Source organism: Ailuropoda melanoleuca, chromosome 5 (genome assembly GCF_002007445.2).
Source record: "Ailuropoda melanoleuca isolate Jingjing chromosome 5, ASM200744v2, whole genome shotgun sequence".
NCBI classification, from domain to species: domain Eukaryota; kingdom Metazoa; phylum Chordata; class Mammalia; order Carnivora; family Ursidae; genus Ailuropoda; species Ailuropoda melanoleuca.
The window spans coordinates 75,440,685-75,465,336 of record NC_048222.1 but is presented as its reverse complement, the minus strand read 5'-3'; the positions used below and the strand labels follow the sequence as shown (position 1 = coordinate 75,465,336).

The 24,652-nt window shown below is 38.0% G+C and overlaps 1 protein-coding gene across 1 annotated transcript in view; it reads left to right on the top strand.

Moving 5' to 3' along the window:
- PPP3CC (protein phosphatase 3 catalytic subunit gamma) overlaps positions 1-22,672 on the top strand; it is a 104,021-nt gene extending 81,349 nt beyond the window's left edge. Inside the window, exons 11-16 of the mRNA XM_034661279.1 lie at positions 9,826-9,852; positions 10,751-10,832; positions 11,463-11,560; positions 17,494-17,523; positions 18,664-18,873; positions 19,295-22,672. Coding sequence (XP_034517170.1) covers positions 9,826-9,852; positions 10,751-10,832; positions 11,463-11,560; positions 17,494-17,523; positions 18,664-18,873; positions 19,295-19,305 — 458 coding nt within the window. The 3' untranslated portion in view covers positions 19,306-22,672. The remainder of the gene's footprint in view (positions 1-9,825; positions 9,853-10,750; positions 10,833-11,462; positions 11,561-17,493; positions 17,524-18,663; positions 18,874-19,294) is intronic.
- The last annotated feature ends 1,980 nt before the right edge of the window (positions 22,673-24,652 follow it).

The following is a 24,652-nucleotide window of genomic DNA, read 5'->3' as shown; positions in this document are numbered from 1 at the left end:
TTAAGCGTCTGCCTTCGGCTCAGGGCGTGATCCCGGCGTTATGGGATCGAGCCCCATATCAGGCTCCTCCGCTATGAGCCTGCTTCTTCCTCTCCCACGCCCCCTGCTTGTGTTCCCTCTCTCGCTGGCTGTCTCTATCTCTGTCGAATAAGTAAATAAAATCTTTAAAAAAAAAAAAAAGAAAAAAAAATCTAAATGTCCCTCAGTGGAGAGGTGGGTAAATCAATTATGACATATCTCCATATGATAGATTCTCTGCATAGAATATTATTTTCCCTGTGCAAACCTCCTTTTCCCCCTTCTCTTCCAGTTAGCTCTTGTTCAGCTTATTGTAACATCCTCATGGAAGACATTTCTGACCTCCCTGACTAGATCCAGTACCCTTGTCATGCTGTCGCATATCACCATGTACCTCTCCTTAGCATTTGATAGAATTGTAATTTTGCATTTATTTATATTATTATAAGAGTAATATATTTTACTCCCACTCAACTGTAAACTCCCAAGTGCTAGGACGCAGTTGGTTTTTGCTCACCAAAATAGCCTAAAGCCTAGAATAGTACAGTGAGAATGATAAGTAAATATTTGTTGAGTTAGATTGAGTGATACTAAGTGCAACTATTAAAAAAAGAATGGAGTAGAGCTATCAGTGCTAACATGGAAAATGTACTAGATATTCTGTTAAGTGCAAAAGTAAATGAATAGAATCCTCTCATTTCCATTTTTTACAGGGTGTGTAGATATAAGCTGATACATGCTTTTTAATTTTTTTTCCTTAAAGGAAATGAAGAATAACCTTTTATAGGCTATGATGGTGAATTGAACGTGCTTCTAATTCCGTTCCTTTCTGAAACTACACTAAAACCACAATACAATTTTGGTTTTATTTAAGTGATATAAACTAAACATTTCCACTTTAGTAATGCCACACTAGATAGCTTAAATCAACCCTGACTTAAAATAACTGTAAAAGCTAGACACAATATTCTAAAATTTGCTTTACAGGCATTCAGAAAGCTAACAAAGTAAAATAATTACCAAGTTGAGATCTGGAAAAAAGGCATAAATCCAGAGAGATAAAACCAAAATTTGGGACTGTTTCTCTCCTGGAGATATTCATGAATTTCAAAAGAAGGGACTAAGAGGTTGAGCAGCCCTCTTGGTAGAAACTATAAAGTTAGGGCTTGGGACGCCTGGGTGGCTCAGTTGGTTGGGCATCCAACTCTTGATCTCAGCTCAGGTCTTGATCTCAGGGTTGTGAGTTCAAGCCATGTATTGGGCTCCATGCTGGGACATGGAGCCTACTTAAAAAAAAAGTTAGGGCTCATGGCTTGCCAGGGATGACGTGAGGGCTGGTAAGTTTCTGCTCATTGGTTGGGGACCCCAGAAGATGCATCTATGTAAGAGTAAGGGTAAACTGGAAATAGAACAGCCCCGAAAGGCACTATAGCCTACCTTCATATAATTTCAATCCATGAAATTTAAATAAAGTAGCCCTAGGCACCTGGCAAAAGCAAACCTCTCTATAACTCTATATATATGTTATCTCTTAAGATAACATCATGTAAGACTTTAAATTATTACAGATGGTCTTTGAAATATAATATGTGACTCACAACCAAAAATAACTAGGCATATGGGGAGATATAACAATGTGAATGAGAACCAGGAGAAACAGCAAAAAATAAAAATAGATGCCAGGTTCTCCAGACATTGGCTTTATCAGACTGAACTTTAAAATAGCTATAGTAAAAACCATACCAAAACAAAACAATGCTTACTGTGTTTGAGAACATAAAAAACTGCATTGAAAGTTTTGGCAGAAAATTGTGAATCATAAAAGCAGAGTTGATAAAGCATCAAAAGAAAATGCTAGGAATGAAAAGTAAAAAATTTTTAAATTGTGAAAGATGAATTAACAGATTCAGTCAAGCTAAACAAAGAATAAATGAACTAACAATAGGTCGGGAAAAAGCAATCTAGAATGGATCATGAAAAGAAAAATGAAATACCAAAAAAAGTCTAAGAGACAGAGGATACAGTGAGTAGGCTTATCATCTGTGTGTGGAGTCCCAGAGAAGAGGTAGAATGGGATAGAATCATTATTTGAGGAGATAATGGATAAAAATTTTCTAAAATTGACAAGTATTAAGCCACAAATTGAAGAAGCGCTGTAAACCAACGCAGAATGAATACAAAGAAAATAACACCTCAGTACATCATAGTAAAAGTGTTTCAGATGACAAAAAGAAAGATCTTAAAACAACCAGAAAAAAAGAGATTATTTTCAAAAGAGACCAGTTAAGACAGTAGAAACAAGAAAAAAGGAATAACATATTCAAAGCACTGAAAGATAATAATTAGTAACCTAGAGTTCTATACCTAGCAGGAATACCTTTCAATAATGAAGAGAAAAATAAGCATTTTTCAGATACTCCTCCCTTAAAAAATTTACTTAGAGAATTACCAAGAGACCCACACTGAGTGAAATTTTATTTTATTTTTTAAAAGGTTTTATTTCTTTATTTGACAGAGCACACAAGTAGAGGGAGCAGCAGGCAGAGGGAGAGGGAGAAGCAGGCTCCCCACCAAGCAGGGAGCCTGATGTGGGGCTCGATCCCAGGACCCTGGGATCATGACCTGAGCCAAAGGCTTAACCGACTGAGCTACCCAGGTGCCCCCTAAGTGAAATTTTAAAAAATATTATTCAAGCAGAAGGAAAATACCATATGGAAGCTTGGAGATTCAAGAAGAAATAAAGGGCAAAAATAGTAGAAAATATGTGGGTAAATCAAATGAATGTAAACTATATTACACAACAGTAATAATGTTTTATTAGGTTTAAAAGACAGAATTAAAACATAAGACAATAATAATTGGCAGTGGGATAAATAGAGATAAAGTATGTGAGGGGCTGCATTATCTGGGAAGAAGGAGAAAGTAACTGTTAGCATTATACTGGGTGGGAGACTGGCTCAGTTGGAAGAGCATGCAACTTTTGATTTTGGCGTTGTAAGTTCAAGCCCCAGGTTGGGTGTAGAGATTACTTAAGTGTACTTTAAAAAATTGAAAAAAAAATCATATTTTGGTAAGTAAGAGATATATGTTGTAATCTAGAGTAACCTTCAAGAAAAGAGGGTTTTAAAGTATATAACTTTTAAATTACAGAAAAAAGTGGAATGATAAAAAATAACCCACAAGAAGGCAGGAAAGGAATGTACATATAACAATAAGACAAATAGAATAAATTATCATGATAAATATTTCAGAAATTTTATTAAATTTTAATATTTAAAAGACAAATTGTCAAGTAGGATTTTTTTAACTTTATGTTTTATAAGACAATCACAGCATCAGGATATAGAAAGTTTGTAAGTATAAGGAGTAGAATAAATATATAATGCAAACACCAACCGGAGAAAAGTTTAGATAAATATTACGTGAAGTACAAACTAAAAAATAAGATGTAACAATTTTATGAGTGTATGCAATTAATAATATGGCTTCATAATATATAAAACAAAAAATAACAAGTACAATGAGAAGTAAAAATATTCACAATGATGGTGGGAGAATTTAACAAATATCTCTCAGTAATTGATGGAACAAGCACACAAACAAAATTAGGAAGATTGTAGAAAATTACAATGGTAATTAATGAACCTGACCTAATGGACATGTAAAGAACACTGCATCCAACAGGTGCTGAATATACCTTTTTAAACACAAGTATCATTTACAAAAATTGACCACGTACTGAGTTAAAAGCAAGTTTCATATGTCAGAGTATTTAAAATCATAATGACTGTTCTTTGACCATATGCAGTTAATACATACATCAGTAACAAAAAGATAATCTAGAATATCCCCATATTTTAGGAGACTTGGGTCACCTGGGTGGCTCAGTCGGTTAAGCATCCAACTCGTCGTGATTTTGGCTCAGGTCATGATTTCATGGGTGGTGAGATCGAGCTTCAGTCAGGTCCACACTCACTGAGGAGTCTGCTTGAGATTCTCTCCCTCTGCCCCTCCCCCCACTCACGCTCTCTCCCTCTCGCTGTCTCTAAAATAAGTAAATTTTTAGAATAAAATTTCATACACACACACACACACACACTAGGAGTGGCTGGCTGGCTCAGTTGGTAGACTATGTGACTCTTGATCTCAGGGTCATGAGTTCAAACCCCACATTGGGGCTAGAGCTTATCTTAAAAAAAATAAGTGTATGTATACACACACACACACTCACACACACACATACTTGGTAACCCATGGGTCAAATAACAAATCACATAGAAAATATGAAAATATTTTGAGCTGAATGAAAACGGAAAGTAGTGCATATTAAAGTTTGAGGACAGGCATCAAGCAGGCAGGCCTGGGCCTGGGGCTGGAGCCTGAACCTTGTGGCCATGTCAGCAGATGCTCACTGGTTGACAGCTTCTGCTGCTTCTGAGAGGAATTAAGTTATACTTGATCTTAAAGTAACAGGATGGTCAAAATTAATTAAAATAGATGCCATCTACAAAGAGTACTTCAAAAATGTTAATCAGGCATTTGCCTTCATATTCTGAGTCACCCTACAAGCAGAGAAATGAATCATCACCCAGAATGGTTCAGTGTGTACAACAAGGTCCAGATAACTCTCTCACTTTGCATAACTGTGGTGGACTGACCAAGAGCAATGTGAAAGTGGTCAAATTTATTAACAAAGCAGCTGCTTCTGTGTGATGTCTTCCGAAATGCATATAAAATCTTATATACGGCTTAGTTGCAATGTTTCTCGAAGGCAATTTCCATGAACAAATTAAGTTGTAAATTTAGTTCACCTTCATACCACATTTTGTGATATAAAATCAGTGCTTAAATACAAATTGATTTAAACTTGGGGAAAAAAAAACAAAAATTGGGGGATGTATCTAAATCTGTGCTTAGAGGAAAATGTATAGCTTTAGATGAATATACTGGAAAAGAGGAAAGGCAGAAAATCAGCATCCATCTCAAAAAGTTGACAAAAGGATAGATAGTAATTTAAACCTAAAGAAAATAGGTGAAATGAAATAAAAAATTAAGAATATTAGTTACAAAATAGGAAAAAAATACAGAAGTAGTAATACCAAAATGTGCTTTTTTAAAAGACTAGTAAAATTGATAAATCCCTGGTAAGACTTACCAAATAAACAAGATAATACAAAAATAACCAATGGTAGTGCTGAAAAATGGATACGTCAGACCCTATAGACATTAAGAAAATAATGAGAATAAATTTATACCAATGAATTTTAAAACTTGGGTGAAATGGAGAGATTCCTGAACAATGTAACAAACTGACACAATATAGAAAATCTTAATATTTACATGCTACCAAGAAATATGATCTGTAATTTAAAATCTTTCTATGAAGAAAATGCCAGGTGAAGATAACTTCAACAGATTTACCAAACATTTAAGAAAGAAACAACATGGACGCCTGGGTGGCTCATCGGTTAAGCATCTGCCTTCGGCTCAGGTCATGATCCCAGGGTCCCGCATCAGGCTCTCTGCTCAGCAGGAAGTGTGCTTCTCCCTCTCCCTCTGCCTGCCACTCTGCCTACTTGTGCTCTCGCTCTCTCTCTCTGTCAAATAAATAAATAATAATAATAATAATAATAATAATAATAATAAACTATTAAAAAATAAAAAAAAGAAAACACTAATTTTACACAAATTCCTCCTGAGAATAAAAAAGAAGAAATGCTCCCCAGCTCATTTAGTGAGGCTGGTATAACTATGATACTAAAATGTGAAAGGACATTAATATAGATACAAGAATCCTAAACAAAACAACAGATTGAAACTAGCAATATACATAAAAGAATTATGTCTCCCAACCAAGTTGATTTATTCCGGAAATTTTGGAAGATTTGGCATTCAAAATTTAATCAGTATATGGTAATGTAAGATTTTTTTTTTTAAGATTTTATTTACTTATTTGACAGAGATAGTGAGAGCATAAGTAGGAGAAGCAGCAGGCAGAGGGAGAAGCAGGCTCCCCGATCAATCCCAGGACCCTGGGATCATGACCTGAACTGAAGGCAGCCACTTAACGACTGAGCCACCCAGGCACCCCAAGAGCTTAATAAAAGCAGAAGCTGGGTGAGGGATGTATGTGAACTCTATAGTGTCTTCACAACTTTGCTGAACATCTAAAACTATTCTAAAATAAAATTTTATTTAAAACAGTATAATTCAGGGGCGCCTGGGTGGCACAGCGGTTAAGCGTCTGCCTTCGGCTCAGGGCGTGATCCCGGCGTTATGGGATCGAGCCCCACATCGGGCTCCTCCGCTATGAGCCTGCTTCTTCCTCTCCCACTCCCCCTGCTTGTGTTCCCTCTCTTGCTGGCTGTCTCTATCTCTGTCGAATAAATAAATAAAATCTTTTAAATAAATAAATAAATAAAACAGTATAATTCAGTGCATTAAAAAGGAGACAGAGCATATCTTAGTAGTGTAGAAGCAGCATTAGGTAGAATTCATCCTTGTTTTGCAATAGATCCCTTAACTCAGCTTAGAAAGGAATTCTTTAACCTAACAAACACAGCTATAAAAGCCTGTTGCAAACATATGGCAAAATGTTGAAAGCTCTCCTTTGTGATTGGGAACAGACAAGAACACCAGTTATCAATACCTCTGTACAATATCGTATTAGAAGTTACACCCAATACAATAAGGCAGGAAAAAAGCAACATAGGGTATAAAGATTGGAAAGAGAGAAGCACAACTATCATTATTTATAAATTTAAAAGAATCTATAGATTGTTAAAATCAACACGTGCATGTAGCTGAGCTGCTGGATACAAAGTCAATAAGCAAAAATCATTTGTATTTCTATTACCAGCAACAAACAAAATGAAACCTTAAGAAAGATGCCATTTACAGTGTCCTCCCTAACAATAAATCTAACAAGTGTGTGGTACCGCTAAGCAACAAACTATAAAACATTATTAGAGAAATTAAAGGAGATCTGAATAAATGGAAAGAAATAAAATGTTCATTGATTTTTGGAAAACTCCATATTGTAAAGATCTCAATCATTCCCAAATTGATCTATGATTTCAGTGCAAAGTCAAGTATTAACAGCCCATTCGATTCTAAAATTCATGTGGAAGGGCGCCTAGGTGGCACAGCGGTTAAGCGTCTGCCTTCGGCTCAGGGCATGATCCCGGCGTTACGGGATCGAGCCCCACATCGGGCTCCTCCGCTATGAGCCTGCTTCTTCCTCTCCCACTTCTCCTGCTTGTGTTCCCTCTCTCGCTGGCTGTCTCTATCTCTGTTGAATAAATAAATAAAATCTTTAAAAAAAAAATAAAATTCATGTGGAAATGCTGAGGATAGATTCTAAAATTTGTATGAAAATGCTATGCGTAGGTACCAAAATTAGTATGGAAATAGCTTAAGTCTTGAAACAGGGTGGGAGGACTTGTTCTTTATATCAAGATTTACTATAAAGCTAGAGTAATTACAATTATTAGTGCAAGAACAGATGAGCACTGAAACAGAACAGAGAATCCCGAAACATCACAATGTATGTGGACACTTGATTTACATCAGAGGTGGTACTGCCAGGAGTAGTAAGAAAATGATGATAATAAGTGATTTGGGGATACCTGAGAAAAAATTAAACCTGACCCATATCATATTTCAAACCCCAACATAATTTCCAGATGGATTAATACACTCAAATATGAAAGGTAAAACAGTATAAATCTTCTAGGATTTATAATATAGAATATCTTCATGACCTTGGGGTAGAGAACAATTTCTTAGGACACAAAAAGCACTTCCATACAGGAAACTATTAATAAATTAGACTATGTTAAAATAAGAACTTGTATTTACCAAGAGACCCTATTAAGAGTGGGAAAAGACAAGGTGCCAAGTGGGAGAGCATATCTGCAACACAATCAACAAAGGGCTCACTTGCAGAATATATAAAGAACTGCAGGTCAGTTAGATGAGACTTGCACAAGCACTTCACGAAAGAGAATATCCAAATGGCCTGTAAAGATACGACAAGATATTCCTTCACATTAGTAATGTAAAAATGCAAATTAAAACCACAATGGATGATTCTATACACCCACCAGATTGGCTAAAATTAAAGATGCATTAACAAGAAGGCAAGTGCTGGCCTGGATGTGGAGCAACAGGAGTGTCATACACTGAAGTGTAAATTAGCACATCAATTTAGTAGATAATGCCAAGCTGTTGTTCAGAGCTGAACATCTACATAATAACAGCATTCTAATTCTAGGAATATAGTTCACAGAAATAGCAGCAAAGAAAAATGCATAGGAATAGTCATAGCAGTCAAATTCACAGTAGCCAAAAATTGGAATCAGACCAATGACCACTGACAGTAAAAAGGATAAATTGTGGCATATGTAGTGGAATTGTATGCAATAATGACAGTGAACTACAACAGGCAAAACATAGATCAGTCTTACATACATAATGTTGAGCAAAAGAAACCAGGCACAAAAATACGTATTTGATTGTTCCAGTTACCTAAAGTTCAAAAACAAAACCATAGTGCTTGTGGATCCACACATGCTTACATGGTAAAACTATGAAGAACAGCAGGAAAGTGATTTCAATAAAGGTCAAGAGAATGATTTTCTTTGGGAAGAGAGAGGCATTATACATTTGTGTTGTGTACTTTATGTTTCTCATACTTGACAATAAAAAAAGTTTAGAAGTTACAAACCTACAAAAACGTGGAGATTTTTGCAGGAATTTTTAGAAGCTGGAAAACGAATTAATCTTCCTCACTTGGCTGATTCAAGAAAGCTAAAGTAATGGGGAATGCTGAGTTCCAGCACAGAATTCTCAAAAAGCAAAGGAATTGGTAGTGGCAGTTTCTAGAATTGGGGACTGTGGGTGGGTTGGGGGGAGGGGGGAGGTGGTCACCGAGCTAATATAAGACTAGGTGGAAGCTGTTTGAAAAGCAGTTACAGTCCTAGTTGCCACTGGGCAACTGCCTCTTTTCCAGCTCTGGAGGCTAATCCCCAAAAAAAAGGGTAAGCCAAAAGAATTTCTGCTTAGGTATACAACTGAGGGCATCAATACCTTGCCCAAAACAGGTGAATTGAGTGGCCATGTGCATCCTCAATCTTGATACAGAGAACTCCCTCACAAAGGCCCACCCTGATCACTACCTGTAAAACTGCCAGTCAGCAGTCCACGCGGCAACTTTTCGGCCCCCATTCTCAGTCACAAGCAGACACCAAGGATTACCAGCCAGCTCAGGAAGTCTTGAAGAGAATCAACAACACAGACAGCAAAAAGCAATGTGAATGAACTTGAGATTCTGAAGAATATATAAAACTGAAAAAGGGAAAGCCTATAATATCTCCAAAAAGAAACAGGAAGATAGTGACTCCATTCAACATAAATACATGGCTTTATTAAGAGATTTGTAGGCTGTTTATTTTGCCCTTTGTTTTTTGTTCCCTGTTTTCAAGTCATTTGTTTCCCAAATATCTTTTTCTTTGTCCGATTTTATTTGCATGACTTGTGGGGATAGGGTATTTTGGATGACAATAGGTGTAAATTAATGTAAAACTATAAACTTTTAAGAAATGGGAAAACTGCTTACAGGAAATCTATAATTTAATACTCTGTCATGCTACCAAGGATGCCTCTTCTGAGCTGATAAAGATAGTAGCCTGCTTCTCTCATTGCATTTCACTTTGATTTTTTTTCTCTCTTTCATGTCAACTTAAATTTCTCTTCCCATATTTCTATCTTCATCTCCTTGTTTCTTGGTGTCTCTTCTTGCTGAAGATCACTACATTTCAAGCTATCGGAAAGGTATCCGACTAAAATGTGCTAAGAGCTTAATACTCGCTGTCTGTCCCACCACAACCTATTAATTTTATTAGACCTTTTTAGTTGTAGTTGAGTGATTTCAGACAGGCTCTCCATCCTCCCTTTCTGTCTTAGTATAAATGTTTTCTTTGCACCTGCCATATAATTCTGCAGGAAGGAGAGGCCACGTTTCTCTTTCTGACTTTTGAGTGCGGTCACCTGGTGCATGCCTGGACCTTAGCTTCTCATGTGTGAGCTGTTCCCTGAATCTTAGATGAGAAAAGGCCATACAGTGATGTGGTAACTTTTTTGGTGTTGCCTTATAAAGACCTTCCCTACCATCATAATTTATATTGCGCAGTTGTCTGTGGTAGGAAATAACTCACCAGTGTGTGAGTAACTGAGGATTATAGAATGAAAGCATCCCTCACTAAGTTGAGGAGAGCTAGCTCTGTGTTGTGTTTGCCTGCAGAAGACAGCTGCGTGAATCATCACTTGCCATTTGGCAAGCCAAACCCCGCATCCTGAGGTGGCCCACAGCATTCTCAGAAGAGATTTTTGCTGTAGCCACTGTCTTTGTTGACACGTGTATGTTTCATTCTTCACTGTGCTCTGTATTTCAGAACCACAAATAAGTTCCCACCTCTTGTAGGTCCGTCCAGTCTGTCTTTGTTGTGACCCCCTCCATTTTTTTCATCTTGTTTTTCCCCTTTTCTGGGTAGTTTTTTCTCTTGCTCCTTAGAACTTCCTGGGATTTTTGTTTGTCTAAACAAACTTAGGCCTTGATTTCTTTTTTTAAAACAACAGTTTCTTTAACTTAGAAAAATACTTCATCCTGCATTTGTAACAACTAACCTGTTAACACATTCTTTTAACTCACTGAGTCTTTGTATTCCTGAAGGAGGCACTACAGTTCGAAAGGAAATCATCAAGAATAAAATCAGAGCCATTGGGAAGATGGCACGGGTCTTTTCAATTCTGCGGTAAGGATAAATCTGTCATTACAGTATGGAATCAGAGCACTTGGAGAGAAAATTAGAAGTTGATTTTAGAACAGTTTTTTTTAGAATTGGAGCTCGGTATGATTGGATAGGTCTTCAGAGTCAGAGCTGAGTGCACATTGAATCTGACCTATATGTTAAAGTGACCAGAAATGTTTTGACAAACATTCATTTGGTACAAGTTTAGATATAGTGAATGGAGTGATTTAGTGTGGATTCTGGAGCCACATTGCCTGCGTTCACATCCTGGCTTGACCTCTTCTTAGCTGTATGATTTTGAGCCTCAGTTTTCTTGTCAATAAAAGTGCAATAATAACAAGACCTGCCTTATACAGTTATTAGGAGGATTAAATGGGATGATATAATGGAAGAATTAGAATAGTACCTGGCTATTAAGTACCTCTAACTGAAAAACAAGAAACTGCTGGTTGTTTAAAATTGTGATACTTACAGAAAACATCTTTCTTTGGGTCAGGGAAGGGGTAGGAAGAAGGAGAACCTTTCCTCCATCTCTCTGCATCTTTTCTTAACTTCCCTTCCAGTATCTTTGAACTGAACTGCTGCGCAGTAGACACCCTGGCATTAATGTAGGGCTTTCACCTTCCTTTGCAGGGAAGAGAGTGAGAGTGTGCTGACTCTCAAGGGCCTGACTCCAACAGGGACACTCCCTCTAGGTGTCCTCTCAGGAGGAAAACAGACTATTGAGACAGGTGAGTATGAGAAATACTCCTTTCATGGAAGGTGTGCTCCCATTACCCAGCAGTCAACATAAAATTTAAAATTAGGCCTTCTTTCAATAAATGATACTAGAGCAATTGGATATCCATGTGGGGGAAAAGTGAATCTTAACTCTTCTCTCTATATACAAAAATTAATTCAAAATTATTATAACTTAAATGTAAAAGAAAAAACTTACCCAAAAAAGTATGGAGAGTATTGGAGTAGATAGAGCCCTTAGCTAGGACACAAAAAGTACTATCCTTAAAAGAAAAAAAAATCAATTAATTAAATTTCATTAAAACTGGGCGCCTGGGTTAGCGCAGTCGTTAAGCATCTGCCTTCGGCTCAGGGTGTGATCCCGGCGTTCCGGGATCGAGTCCCACATCGGGCTCCTCCGCTGGGAGCCTGCTTCTTCCTCTCCCACTCCCCCTGCTGTGTTCCCTCTCTCGCTGGCTGTCTCTCTGTCACATAAATAAATAAAATCTTTAAAAAAAAAAATTTCATTAAAACTAAGAATTTCTGTTCACAAAAATACATATTTAGGAACGGGAAAAGGCAAGCCATTAACTGAGAGAAGATTTTTTGCAATAGATATGTCTGACAAAGGGCTTAAATTCAGAATCTATAAAGAACTACAAACTCGATAAGAAAAACACAAACAACCAATTTTGTTAATGGTCAAAAGACTTTTACAGGCACTCACAGAAGACAGTATCAAAATGGCCAATGAGCATATGAAAAGATGCTTAATATATTAAAACCACAGTGAGATTCCACTACATAGTCACCAGAATGGCTAAGTGTTGGTGAATTTGTGGAGAATAGAACTAGATACATTGCTGGTGGGCATGTAAATTGGTTCAACCACTTTGGAAAACTCTTGGGCAGTAAAGCGAAACATGTATCTCCTCTATAAGCCAGCAATCCCAGACCTGGTATATCAGAGAGAAATAAATGCATATGTCCATCAAAGGATTTGCATAAGAATGTTCACCGTAGCTTTATTCATATAGCCCAAAACAGGAAAAACCCAAAGGTTCATCAATAGTAGAATAGATAAATGTGTTCCGTTTATACACTGGAATACTACACAGCAATGGAAAATAACATTACGAAGACATGCAAAAACAGGATTGAATCTCACAAATATTATGGTAAACTAAGAAAGCTAGGCACAAAAGATCACAGGCTCTCTGATTTATAGGATGTTCAAGAATAGGCAAACTAGGGGCGCCTGGGTGGCACAGCGGTTGGGCGTCTGCCTTCGGCTCGGGGCGTGATCCCGGTGTTGTGGGATCGAGCCCCACGTCGGGCTCCTCCGCTGCGAGCCTGCTTCTTCCTCTCCCACTCCCCCTGCTTGCGTTCCCTCTCTCGCTGGCTGTCTCTGTCAAATAAATAAATAAAATCTTAAAAAAAAAAAAAAAAAAAAAGAATAGGCAAACTAGCCAGAAGTCAGAATGGCACTTCCTCTGGTGGGAGAATATTGACGCAGGAGGAGCAGAGGGGACTTCTGGAGTAGTGGCGATGTTCTGTATCACTATCTGGGTAGTATAGTTACACAAGTGTATTCATACACAAGAACATACAGAGCTGTGCACATGATATGTCTCACTTATGTATGGTTTTTTTTTTAAGATTTACTTATTTTAGAAAGAGAGCGCTCGAGTGAGGGTCAAGGGAGAGAGAGAATCACAAGCAGACTTCCCGCTGAGGACAGAGCCCACGAGGGGCTTGATTTCACGACCCTGAGATCATTACCCGAGCTGAAATCAAGAGGTGGATGCTTAATTGAGCCACCCAGGCATCCCACTTATGCCTGTTTTATTTTGGGGTGTTAGAATTTCTCAGAGAGGCTGTTAGCCTCTGCCTGCGAGCCGTATCCTACTCCAGTGCCACAGTCACCTCTCCAGTCAGAGTGTCAGTTCTAAAAGGCGCATAGACCCTGGCTTGTAAGGAGACGGCTTTATGGAAGCTGGAATGAAAAGGTTGGTGTTTGTCAGAATAGACGTAGATCTGGTCAAGCAAGATGACTAATTCTAAGCACAAAAACTGCAGTTGAAGCATTGGCAACTTAAACTAAAGTTTCACTGCTTTTTTCCCCCTTGTTTATTAAATTGTTTCTATTTAAGTTTTTCTTTTTCCTTGTCATCCCGTTATTTATAGGAATCCTTTGCTTTTTGTGGTAAGTCTACTGATATTGATTAATAGGAACAAGCCTTTTATCCCCCCTTCTTATAGGAGTGGATTCCTCCTTCTCTTTCAGATTAAATCTTGGAATATTAGAGTTTAGCTATTTAGAAGGGGAATGAACATTTTCTCCTTGGAATTACGTAACTAATTTTCTTAATTTTTTTAGTTTCATGGAAAGGATTAGTGAACTATTTCAGGTTGAATTTTTTTTCTCTCAAATAAATGTACAGTTTCTTGTAAGCAAAATACTTCCCACCATTACTTTGTTTGGTAATGTGAGCTACTCTGAGAGCACTTCTGACAAGGCAGGTTGGAATTCGTAGGAAACCCCATGGGTGAGGAAAAAGGGAATGTCTTCTATATCCATACTTGAAAAGTTTTGGAAACTTGCTGATCCACAAAATTGTTTGTTTCTTTCTTTCTCTCTTTCTTTTTTTTTTTTTTTTAAGTTTATTTAAGATAGGGAGAGAGAGTGAATGAGAGAGCAGGAGCAGGGAGCAGAGGGAGAGGGAGAAGCAGGCTCCTGCTGATCAGGGAGCCTGATTCAGGGCTTGATCCCAGGACTCTGGGATCATGACCTGAGCTGAAGGCAGACACTCAACCCTCGGAGCCACCCAGGCGCCCCAAAGCTGTTGTTTCAGTCTGGACCTCGAGAGAGCAGGTCTGGGATGAATAAGGACGAGAATTGTATGGATGTGCTACTTGGAGATTTGTTTGTTTGTTCATAGTCTTCGGTCTGCCTTTTGTTCTCCGTCCCAAGTATATATTATAGTTTCTCTTCATTCCTAATTGGAATAAGAGTGTTTTAATCAAATAGGATTTTTTATCGGTACTTTTGAAATTGATAGACGTCTTCAGGAATGCATAAGAACAACCCTAAAGTTGGAGCTACCTTTTTAGAGCTTCTTATGTCTCTCATTGATTGACAGAAACTGAGTTTATTTGTCGTTTTCCATCAGAGTCTCAGTTCTACAGGTTCATTGGCAAACTGGAGCATTAGCTAAAAAAGACCTTTTATTGTTCCTGTAACTTGGAGAGCTTTCAACCAACAATATTCCATATGGCCTTATAGCATATATTCATTTATGCCTTACCTTGTTCCAAGAGGGATTTGAATAAGTTACAGTATACATATAACACAGTGAATAAAATAAATATGCTTGATATTTGGAGCACAAAGGAAAACAAACAAAAAGCCAATAGACAGCCACAAATTTTACTCCCAAGCTTCCTAGTACTGAAATGAAGAGGAATGCCAAGAACTGAATGAGATTCACAAAGACCATAAAATAACAAATCTGTTATAAATTGGACTACATCAAAATTAACATTTGTGCTGCAAATGGAACCATCATCAAGAAAGTAAAAAACCCATAGGATGGGTGGAAATATTTTCAAATCATAGGTTTGATAAGGAACTGGTATCTAGAAAATAGAAAGAACTCTTATAATTGAATAATAAAAAGACAGCCCAATTAAAAAATGGGTAAAGAAGTTGAATAGACGTTTTTCCAAAGACATACGAGTGGCCAATAAGCATGGGAAAAGTTGCTCTATGTCATTAGATGTTAAGGAAATACAGATCCAAACCACAATGAGATACCACTTCACACCCACTAGGATGGCTGTGATCACAAAGACAGAGAGTAGCAAGTGTTGTTATGGAGAAGTTGGGACCCTCATACCCTGCCGGAGGAAACGGGAAACGGTGCAGTACTTTGGAAACCAGTCTGGCTGTTCCTTAGGTGATTAAACGTGCAGTTGACCTTATGACCAGCTGTTGTACTTGTAGCTGTATACCCCAGAAAAGTGAGAATGTATCCACACAAAGACTTGTACGCAGATATTCACAGCAGCATTTTTCGCTAGAGCCAAGAAGTGGGAATGGCTCAGACGTCCATCACCTGATGAGGTGGCTCTTCACACAATACCATACTATTCAGGCGTAAGAAGGAGTGAATTGCCGGTACCTGCTTCAGCGCGACTAGACCTTAAAAACATGCTGAGTGAAAGAAGCCAGGTGCTGAAATCACATACTGTGCAATTCCCTTTATATGAAACGTCCAGAACAGGCAAATGTGTAGAGACAGAACGTTGATTATTGGTTGGCTCTAGGATTAAGGGAAAGGGATGGAGGTAAACAGCCTTCTTTTTGGGGTGATGAAAATGTTCTAACCACAGATTGTGATGGTTGTACAACTCTAGATATATTAAATCACTGAATTGTACACTTTAAACAAGTGAATTTTATGGCATGTGAATTATATTTCTGTAAGGAAACTTAATAAAATAAAAATAAATATATATAAATTAAATATAAATAAATAAACCAGTTTCTCAGTTTTTTGTGACTATTTCTTATAATGCCCCTTAATGCAGGCTGGTATCTTAATACCCGGCGCAAAAAAGAAATTCCAGAAGGACCCTAAACAGTGTAATACTAGTCCACATTTTACCACATAAACTCTAATTAGACCAACAATCTGTATACAATTTCAGCCTATGCTTTATTCTTCAACTTTGTAACAGCAGCAGTGATGTACTGTTTAAAGGTACTATTGTTTTCTTGTGAATGTTTATTCTATTTGAGGAGATTAAAGAGGGTGTGACATTGCTTTACCACAGGCCTACATATGGTTGACAAACTTAAGCACTGATAAGTTGATTCCAAGTTTCCATTTTTCACACTGTGATAGGAACTTAACTGTCAGTTCTTGCAGTTTCTCCTCTCATTGATACACAAAACCTCAGGAACAGCAAACGGTCCTGTTCATTATTTTTCCCTGACTTCTTGTAAAAAATTGGGACTGGAGGAACTGAGAAGGTTCTTCTAATAAGATCTTTCTTGCTGCAACCTGTAACCTTTTCATGTGTTAGGCTTTAAAAAGATGATGCAAGGAAGTTTACTTGTTGGCAGTAATTTTTAAATTACTTCCTTTTGCATCACCGAAGGAGAAGTCCCTCTTAGTAATTGGCCTGCTCTCCTGCACAGTGAATGGAAGCCGTATGGTTTGGAAATGGCAGCTTCTCCTAGATCTCTAATCCCAGATGGTACAGGAATTTGTATCCAGTACTGAGTAGTTTTATGTCTTTGCCAATTTAGTACTCCACCCCTGGACAAGAAATAACTGCTCACTTAAAACCCATGTTTCTCTCCTTCCAAATGCTAGTCTGTTATTCAAAGCCCATTCTTTTTTAATTAAGTAATTTAAAAAGGACAGTTGGACCCCACATAAATTGCTTAAGAGCAGTAAGAAGTAGTTTTAAATAACTGTTTTGAATAGGACCCAGCAACAGTTCATTTAATACCATCTGAGCTGTTAGAAACTAAAGAATAGTTGTAATGTTAAATTATTTGACTCAAGTTATTTTGATATGTGAATGTCAAAACGTAAATTAGCAGCTGGCTATTTAAAAATGAGGAAAGCAACATAACTCTTGGTTTCTTATAGTCAGCTTGACTGACCCATTGTCTTAGCTATAGATGCTATTAGCTAAAAAGGTTCCCATGCCACCTGAAATGTTAAAAGTATTAGAAACCCTCGCCACCTCACATTTCCCCCCGATTTAGTGTTTTGCAGTAATTCTCGCTTCTCGAGCTAGTTGACTTTTATTATGGATGGGAATAGGCTGAGGTGGGAGCCTGGGTTGTCTGTGCTGGCAGCAATGCTTTTGGTTTACTCACTCTTTTTCTGTCTTCATTTTTGCATGCCACTGCTCCTGCCTCTTACAGCCACAGTAGAAGCGGTAGAGGCCCGGGAAGGTATGGCCATATTCCTATGATAGATGTGATCATGTGTCTGTCTACTAGTTTTAAAGAGCTGTGTCAGCATTTCAAATCTCCTGTTATTGCATCACCAGAACCGTAACAGTGAGAAAAGGAGTAAATATTTCTAGGCATGCTCACAAAGTGTTTCCTTTGCGTCCTATATTTGTGTTAATTTAAATGACCCTCTCCACAGCTGAAGTCCTCTCTGGGCTCTCTCAGTTTTAATGCAATGGCTGAAGCTTAAGCAACTGGTCATGAGGGATCAGGTAGTTTAATCCTGTAGCCCTTCCATATAGAAGTGACTTCTATGTGATTACTAGAGACTAAACAGGTCAGCCTCTTTATCTAATGATTCTAAAGGATATCAAGAGCAGAGGCAAAAGTAGACAAGGATTTACTTTGACTCATTTCTGAGGTTGCCCTAAGTCAGTCAAGCTAAATTATCTCTGTTTCTATGAAAACAAATTTCAAGCAACAGATCATCTATGAATCTGACAATGAAAATCATTAGAATTGATAAACTTGTGTTATTTATTCAGTTGTTTTGTTAAGTAAGGTGGTTCAAAATGGGAATGCCTTTCCTTAGTGATACTAAAGTTCAATTAGAGGGAAGATATCCAGAAGCTATTTTTCAGATGCCTTTTAACTTACATTCAGCTCCTGGTTGTGCAAGAGAAAAAGCTGTCCTTCTAGACAAAAAGATGAGCCCTTTTATTTTGTTATGGTCAATATGGTGTTGGTGCTAAAGTTAGCTACTCTGTTTAACTTGTTTTATTATTCTAGTGTTGCCTTTTCTCTTACATTAAGCATATTTCAGGCCCATAAGAAACCCGTTCTCAAATGTATTGAGGTTAAAAATGAACTTGTTAGCGATTTGTCAGGTATACTTATGCCATGATTAATTGTATTGAGCTTCTGTGAAAATCGCTTTCACAGTTTCAACTGCCCTATGGGCCTTAAGGAAGCAGTAGCTTCAGACAAGGCTGATCCAAGTCAAATACTGCCTGTTACCTTCACCAGACATGTGCTCCAACCCTTCTATGGTTTTCTCTAGGAGGTTGCTGTATGCTAAAAAACTTTAAGCTTGTTGCATTGCTGTCTAATCGGGCTCTTCCCTTTCCTGTTTTCCCATAGCCATCAGAGGGTTTTCGCTTCAGCACAGGATCCGGAGTTTTGAAGAAGCCCGAGGTCTGGACCGAATTAACGAACGGATGCCACCCCGAAAAGACAGCCAGTACCCCGATGGGCCAGTGAAATTGGTTGCCCCTCCACAACCCAACGCTGCGCACAGGAGCGACAGGGGGAGAAGAGCCAGTAATGACGCAGAGCCCTGCTGTGGCACAGGTGGATCCAAAACTTAAGAACAAATTTTATTTATTTATTATTGGAAAACAAAACACAAACAACTTTAACAACTTAAACCTGGAGGTGCATTCATAATTCAGTCTGCATTTATGCTGTAAGAATATTTTATAAATTGTTTTTAATTTATGTTTAATATATATAAAAAGTGCATCTGTTTTGTTTTTCCCTTTTTTTTCCCCTAATTTTTAAGAACTGATCTGATTGTCTGATAAATATGTGAAGTCTTGTGCTACGAAGGGGACCTTCCCCTAATAAAAGGGCCTTGGAAACCTCCACCCTGGGTTTCTGACTTGAACTAGCCAGCCTTTTCTTCTGTTCTTTTGGAAGGCGATAGCTTTCATTTCAGACTAATAATAGTTTTTCAGACTTAAGAGGGTGTTTTTCTTCTCCCTTCCTACAGGGTGCCATTGAAGAAGATTGCTCCGATTTCAGTGGCTAAAACTTTTCTTCTGGAAAACTTGATTAGTGTAGAACTTCTAAATGAATAATCCAAACCTGGAGATTTGAGGGCCAAGGAGAATGTTTTCCATATAACCTACTTTTGGACTCTCAGTTCTCTCTAAATACATTCTAGTAAGATAAAATAAAAAGCAGTGAGGGATTTTCTTAGAATTACTCAAAATTTCTTCTTCCAAACAAGGGCATGATTGATTTAAACTTCCCTTAGAACTTTGGAGGTTTCTCAACTGTTCCCAGAACCTTTTGCTTTCATTTTTGAAGCCCAAAACTGCAAGGGAAGGTGATTTACCCAACTGCAAGGGAAGCTACATTTCTAAATATTTTATAAATGCCCTCCATAGAGCTTTCAACAGTAAGAAGTATTTATGTCCTTCTGTGTGACTGCATCAGCTATTGTGTGTGTTCTCCCCTTTGTCCTTCTGTTTTTCTGCGTCAGTGTTTTAAAAACCAACTGGGGTAATGGAAACTGACTAGGGTAGAATGATTCTCTTATGAATTGGAAGTCTTGCTAAAGGGCATTGGATGATGAGGATTTCCTATTTTCTGTATCAATTACTGGGATGTTTCTCCATCTTTAAACACTCATTAGGCTGAACTGTATGTCAGTCTTCGTCAGCATATTTTGGAACACGAAAACAAGTGTTCAGATACAGCGTTTGAATAGTCTTCTCTTAGTTTTTCAAGTAACAACGAGTGAGGGAAAGAAATTTCGGTGATCCTTGGGCTCCTGTTTTTGGTTTAGTCTGGTGACAGGTGCCATGTCATAATACTCATTGGTCAACTTTGTAGTGAATGTGCATGTCTGGGCAATACTACACCAAAGTGCTTATTTACGGAATTCTTAATATCATTTGGGATGTAGGAGTCCAGCATTGAAGCAAGTATCTCTTGACAGTACTACTTTATGTTGTAAGCTTTAAGGACACCAGAAACCTTTTTCAAAAAAAACAAGAAACCCCCAATACCCCACATAATTTTACTAGAAGAATGAGGATTTAGCCCATCTATCTCTGTTTTCCTATACCTTTTGCTAACAGTTCCCAATTTATGACAGAGATCAAAGCATTTTGGGGCTTGGAATCTGGTGGCATGGATTGCTTTGTCAATAAAAACGATAGGAAGAATATGGGGGAAGGAGATAAAAGACCTCTTACTGGGTTATGAGTAAAACCTATGAAAGGAGGGAAACAAAAGTCTTGAGTAGTTATCTTTACCGATCACTTTTTTATACTCAGAGAGGGAATTCTTCACCCGGATGGCCTCACACTCCTCCCTCCCCCAGTCCCTCTCAAGAAAGGACCACTGTTTTGGAAATCTCACCTAAAATGAAGATCAGTCGACATGACAGATTTGATGGATGAGTCTCCATCTCTTTCTCCTTTTCTCCTATCTGAGGCTGTTATACATACATAATCAGCAGGTAGAAACCACTCTTAAGGGCTTCAATCATCAGGCAAGTAGTGAAATAGTTACTGAAGATCTTTACAAGCAAAAAATGCTGTTCTAGTAAAAAGGATTATTATTTAGGAATGTCTTAATTATCTTTTCAAAAACAAGTTATACAGTAAAGCAAGTTTCCTTGACAGAGGCATGGCAAAAGACCTATAAATACAGAGAAGAAACTGAGGGTTGCCACGGTGGAGAGGGGATGGGCAAAATGGGTGAAGGCGAGAGGGAGATCCTGGCCTCCAGTTATGAATGAGTAAGTTGTGAGTATAAAAGGCACAGTGTAAGAAATACAGTCAGTGATACCATAGTAGGGATGTAAGGGGACAGATGGTAGCTACACTTGTGGTAAACATAGCATGATGTATAAACTTGTCAAATCACTTAGTTGTACATCTGAAATGTAACGTGTGTCAAATAAAAAAAAAAAAAAAAAAAAAAGGATATTTTATAGTTACTCTGTGAGCTGTGGGGGGATCAGCCAGAGAGGTAAGAAGTCATGATTCAAGAAAATCAGAATGAGTTTACAATAAAGCAACAAGGAAGTTAGGTTTGAAAATTCAAATTCTGTTGAATTCTGAAGGTATAGCTATTTCTTATGTTCTATAGAAAGTTGGGGTGTGTGTTTCAGTAGTTTAGAAAGTTGTGTATAAATGTGTCTCCATGTGATACAGGTAGCTTCTGAAAGTGAGACCGTCAATCTATACTGTCATCTGTATTTGCACCTATGACTCAAGACGATTTAGAAGGCATGAGCCTTGGGGATATATACGTATGTATATATGTATATGTATATATATATGGATGTATCCATATATGAATATACGTATTGTGATAACAGTACTTGTTCTTCACTTTAGACTTCATTAGAGGGTTTTTAACATGTTTTCGAATGTTTTAATCTAAGCAGTAGCTCCCCGGATGGCTGGTTTCCTGTTCCAGGTTTGCCTAAGGCCATCATTTCAAATACTTTAATTGCTGTCAGAGCTCTGCAATATCCCCATTTTCAAAGCCTCTTCTGTATTATTAAATCTTCCCCCTGCATGTTTTAAAGATACTAAAAATACTTTTATCTTGTTCTCCTTCACTTTAAGGTCCATAGGGACCTTATTTTCTTCAACTCCTCTCATCTGGGGGGAGAAAAACACTTCTTACATCAGTTTCCCAGACATGTTGGAGGACCCTTTTGTATACTTTACTGAAATATCACTTAAAAAAATGACACTTCCCAAGAACCAGTTTTTCTAATTTTGTTTTACATCAAATTGATCAGATGACTTTTTTTAAGTAAAAATTTGAAAACTCATTAACACAAGCTTAAAACATACATCCTTTTTAAATCTGTGTGTCCTGAATATTTAGAGCAAAAACAACCCAAGAAGCCAAGGGTGTGTGTGTGTGTTTAATGGAATGCTAAATAAAAGCAGCCTCAGTTTTCTTTAAAACCTCAAGGCAAACACTTGGTTATGGGACAGGCAATTGCTGATTTGTTGGCGTTTTGTGACTGGATACTGACTGGCAAAGGGAAAATTGCGTATCACTCTCTGATGGGCTTGATCTGGCCCCTGGTCTAGGGATAGGAGAATCAGACTTTCCACGAATACCAGTATTTCTCATATCCTTCAATCTATATTTACATTGCCTTTTCTGCTCCTACACAGATGGTTGTGGTTCAGTGAAGCAAGTTCCTGTCAATAGCAGAGATTTGGTTTCTTCTCCTAATAACTTAGATGTGACTTCCTGACACTGTTCAAAATAGGAAAAGAAAAATCCTTTTGTTTGTTTTGCCAACAGAATATTATTATTTAGGGGCGCCTGGGTGGCTCAGTCGTTAAGCGTCTGCCTTCGGCTCAGGGCGTGATCCCGGCATTCTGGGATCGAGCCCCACATCAGGCTCCTCCCCTAGGAGCCTGCTTCTCCCTCTCCCACTCCCCCTGCTTGTGTTCCCTCTCTCGCTGACTGTCTCTCTCTGTCAAATAAATAAATAAAATATTAAAAAAATACATTATTATTTAATGTCATTTAGGAGCAAGGGTGAGATTTCTAAAATTAGGTAACTTTGGGGCCTTTCAGCCTTGTCTTTGTCCCATAGATCCTCTTCTAAGTAACTTTAAAACACAAAGTTTGAGGCAGCTGCTCTTCATAAGCAAAATATTATAAAACATGCTTATGTGACATGCAGCTGGGCTTACATGGTCATTACTCAAGAATCTCCAGCCTCTCAGAAGGTGTAAGGCTGAAATCACTTCCCTCCACCCTTCTTTGTTTTATGTAAATATTGTAGCTGATCTCCAGCATTTTTGACCTTATTTATCTATAAATAAAATTCAAGCTCTTGAGAATTAACTGTCTAAGTTAAACAGTTTAGGTTTAGGAAGAGCTTGCCCCAGATTGACTAATTTATAGTTTTTCTTTGTATTAATTATCAGGTTTTTTTCTCCAGTTTTTATATTGAAAATTATTTCTGAACCCATAAAGACTTATTAAGATATCATTCTAGAATCTCCAATATTTATTAGAGTTGTTATAGTAACAATGGAACCCAAGTTTTTTTCAGAACATTATTCAGCTTTTCATACCTAGGCAGAAACATTTCAGAGGGAAGGTAATCCCAAAGCCCCAGTTATGGTAATGAGGCTCCAATTTCCTAAGTCATTTGTGGTTATAATGATGGATACCATCTTGCCTGGCACCTGGTCCACATCTTTCCCGATGTCTGCCATAAGAGGGAGTAGAGGGCAGCCAGTGGGGCCCCAACAGGAGCCAGAGGAGGGACTGGGTGACCTGAAAGGTAGTTCCAAAGCACTGTGTTGCCACAGTCCCTCTTCAGCACTTCTGTGATCAAACACTCATAGGAAAGCCAGAAGAAAGAGCAGATGTGTATAGAGGAAGAAAATTGTGTAGTTGAAAAAAAAGGGTTGTTACTCTTGAGTTTTACAGAGAACTGTGTTAACAGTAGAGCTTTGTGCCGTTGCCAGAGTGTGGAAGAGGGAACCTGTGTTACTCTGAGCCTCATGGCCTGCCCTGCCTATGTCTCGCCAGCCAAAGTGAATGGGGCCAGGCTTAGCTGCCTTCGTCTATGCAGTCACAAAGGTAAAGATGATACTGGCGAGGATATTCCCTCCTGGGAGGCCTTGGCCACACGCCCCAGCAACCTTGGCAAGACTTGCTAAATAACACCTTTGTCTGAGACAGGGTTATGCATCTTCTCTTCTACACCCTCATGACAAGTCAAGGTGGCTTAAGATCAAGAAGCAAGGACATGGATGTAGACCATCCCTCTGAGCAGCTCTAAAGTAGAGCCATGCACACTGCCTTCCCGTAAGTTCTTGCCCAGATCCCCTTCACTTCCTTGACATAGGTGTCTCCAAATAACGTTTTATGGGGGTTTTTTGCATGTTGAACTGAAAGTGCATGTAATAAGAAGGAGGCCTACCATAGATTTGATTTGCAGCAATAAAGACAGGTTTTTTGGTCAGTCAGAGAACCTTTTCGAAGATGCCATCATGAATGCCTTACTTTTCCTTTCTCAATGCACTGTGACCAATAGTATTTTTCCCAGTGGAAATGTTAGCAGGCATTTTCCAAGAAAGGATCCTGGTTTTGCTTCCTAAATGAGGTGGTCAGACATAGATTAGCTTGTGATGTCATTTTTTAAAAGGCTTTTCTGAGTGATGGATTATTTGCTTATTGCTGAGAGATTACTTGCTTTTTCTTGCTTTTGGTTAGGTTAAAGAAAAGGTGGAAATGTTATTTATTGGCAGAAATTAACAAGTCTTTTTTGTGATCAAGAAATTAATTTGTTAAAACTTTCTTATTGTAAATTGGAAGTCATCTTTAAAAAAAACACTGT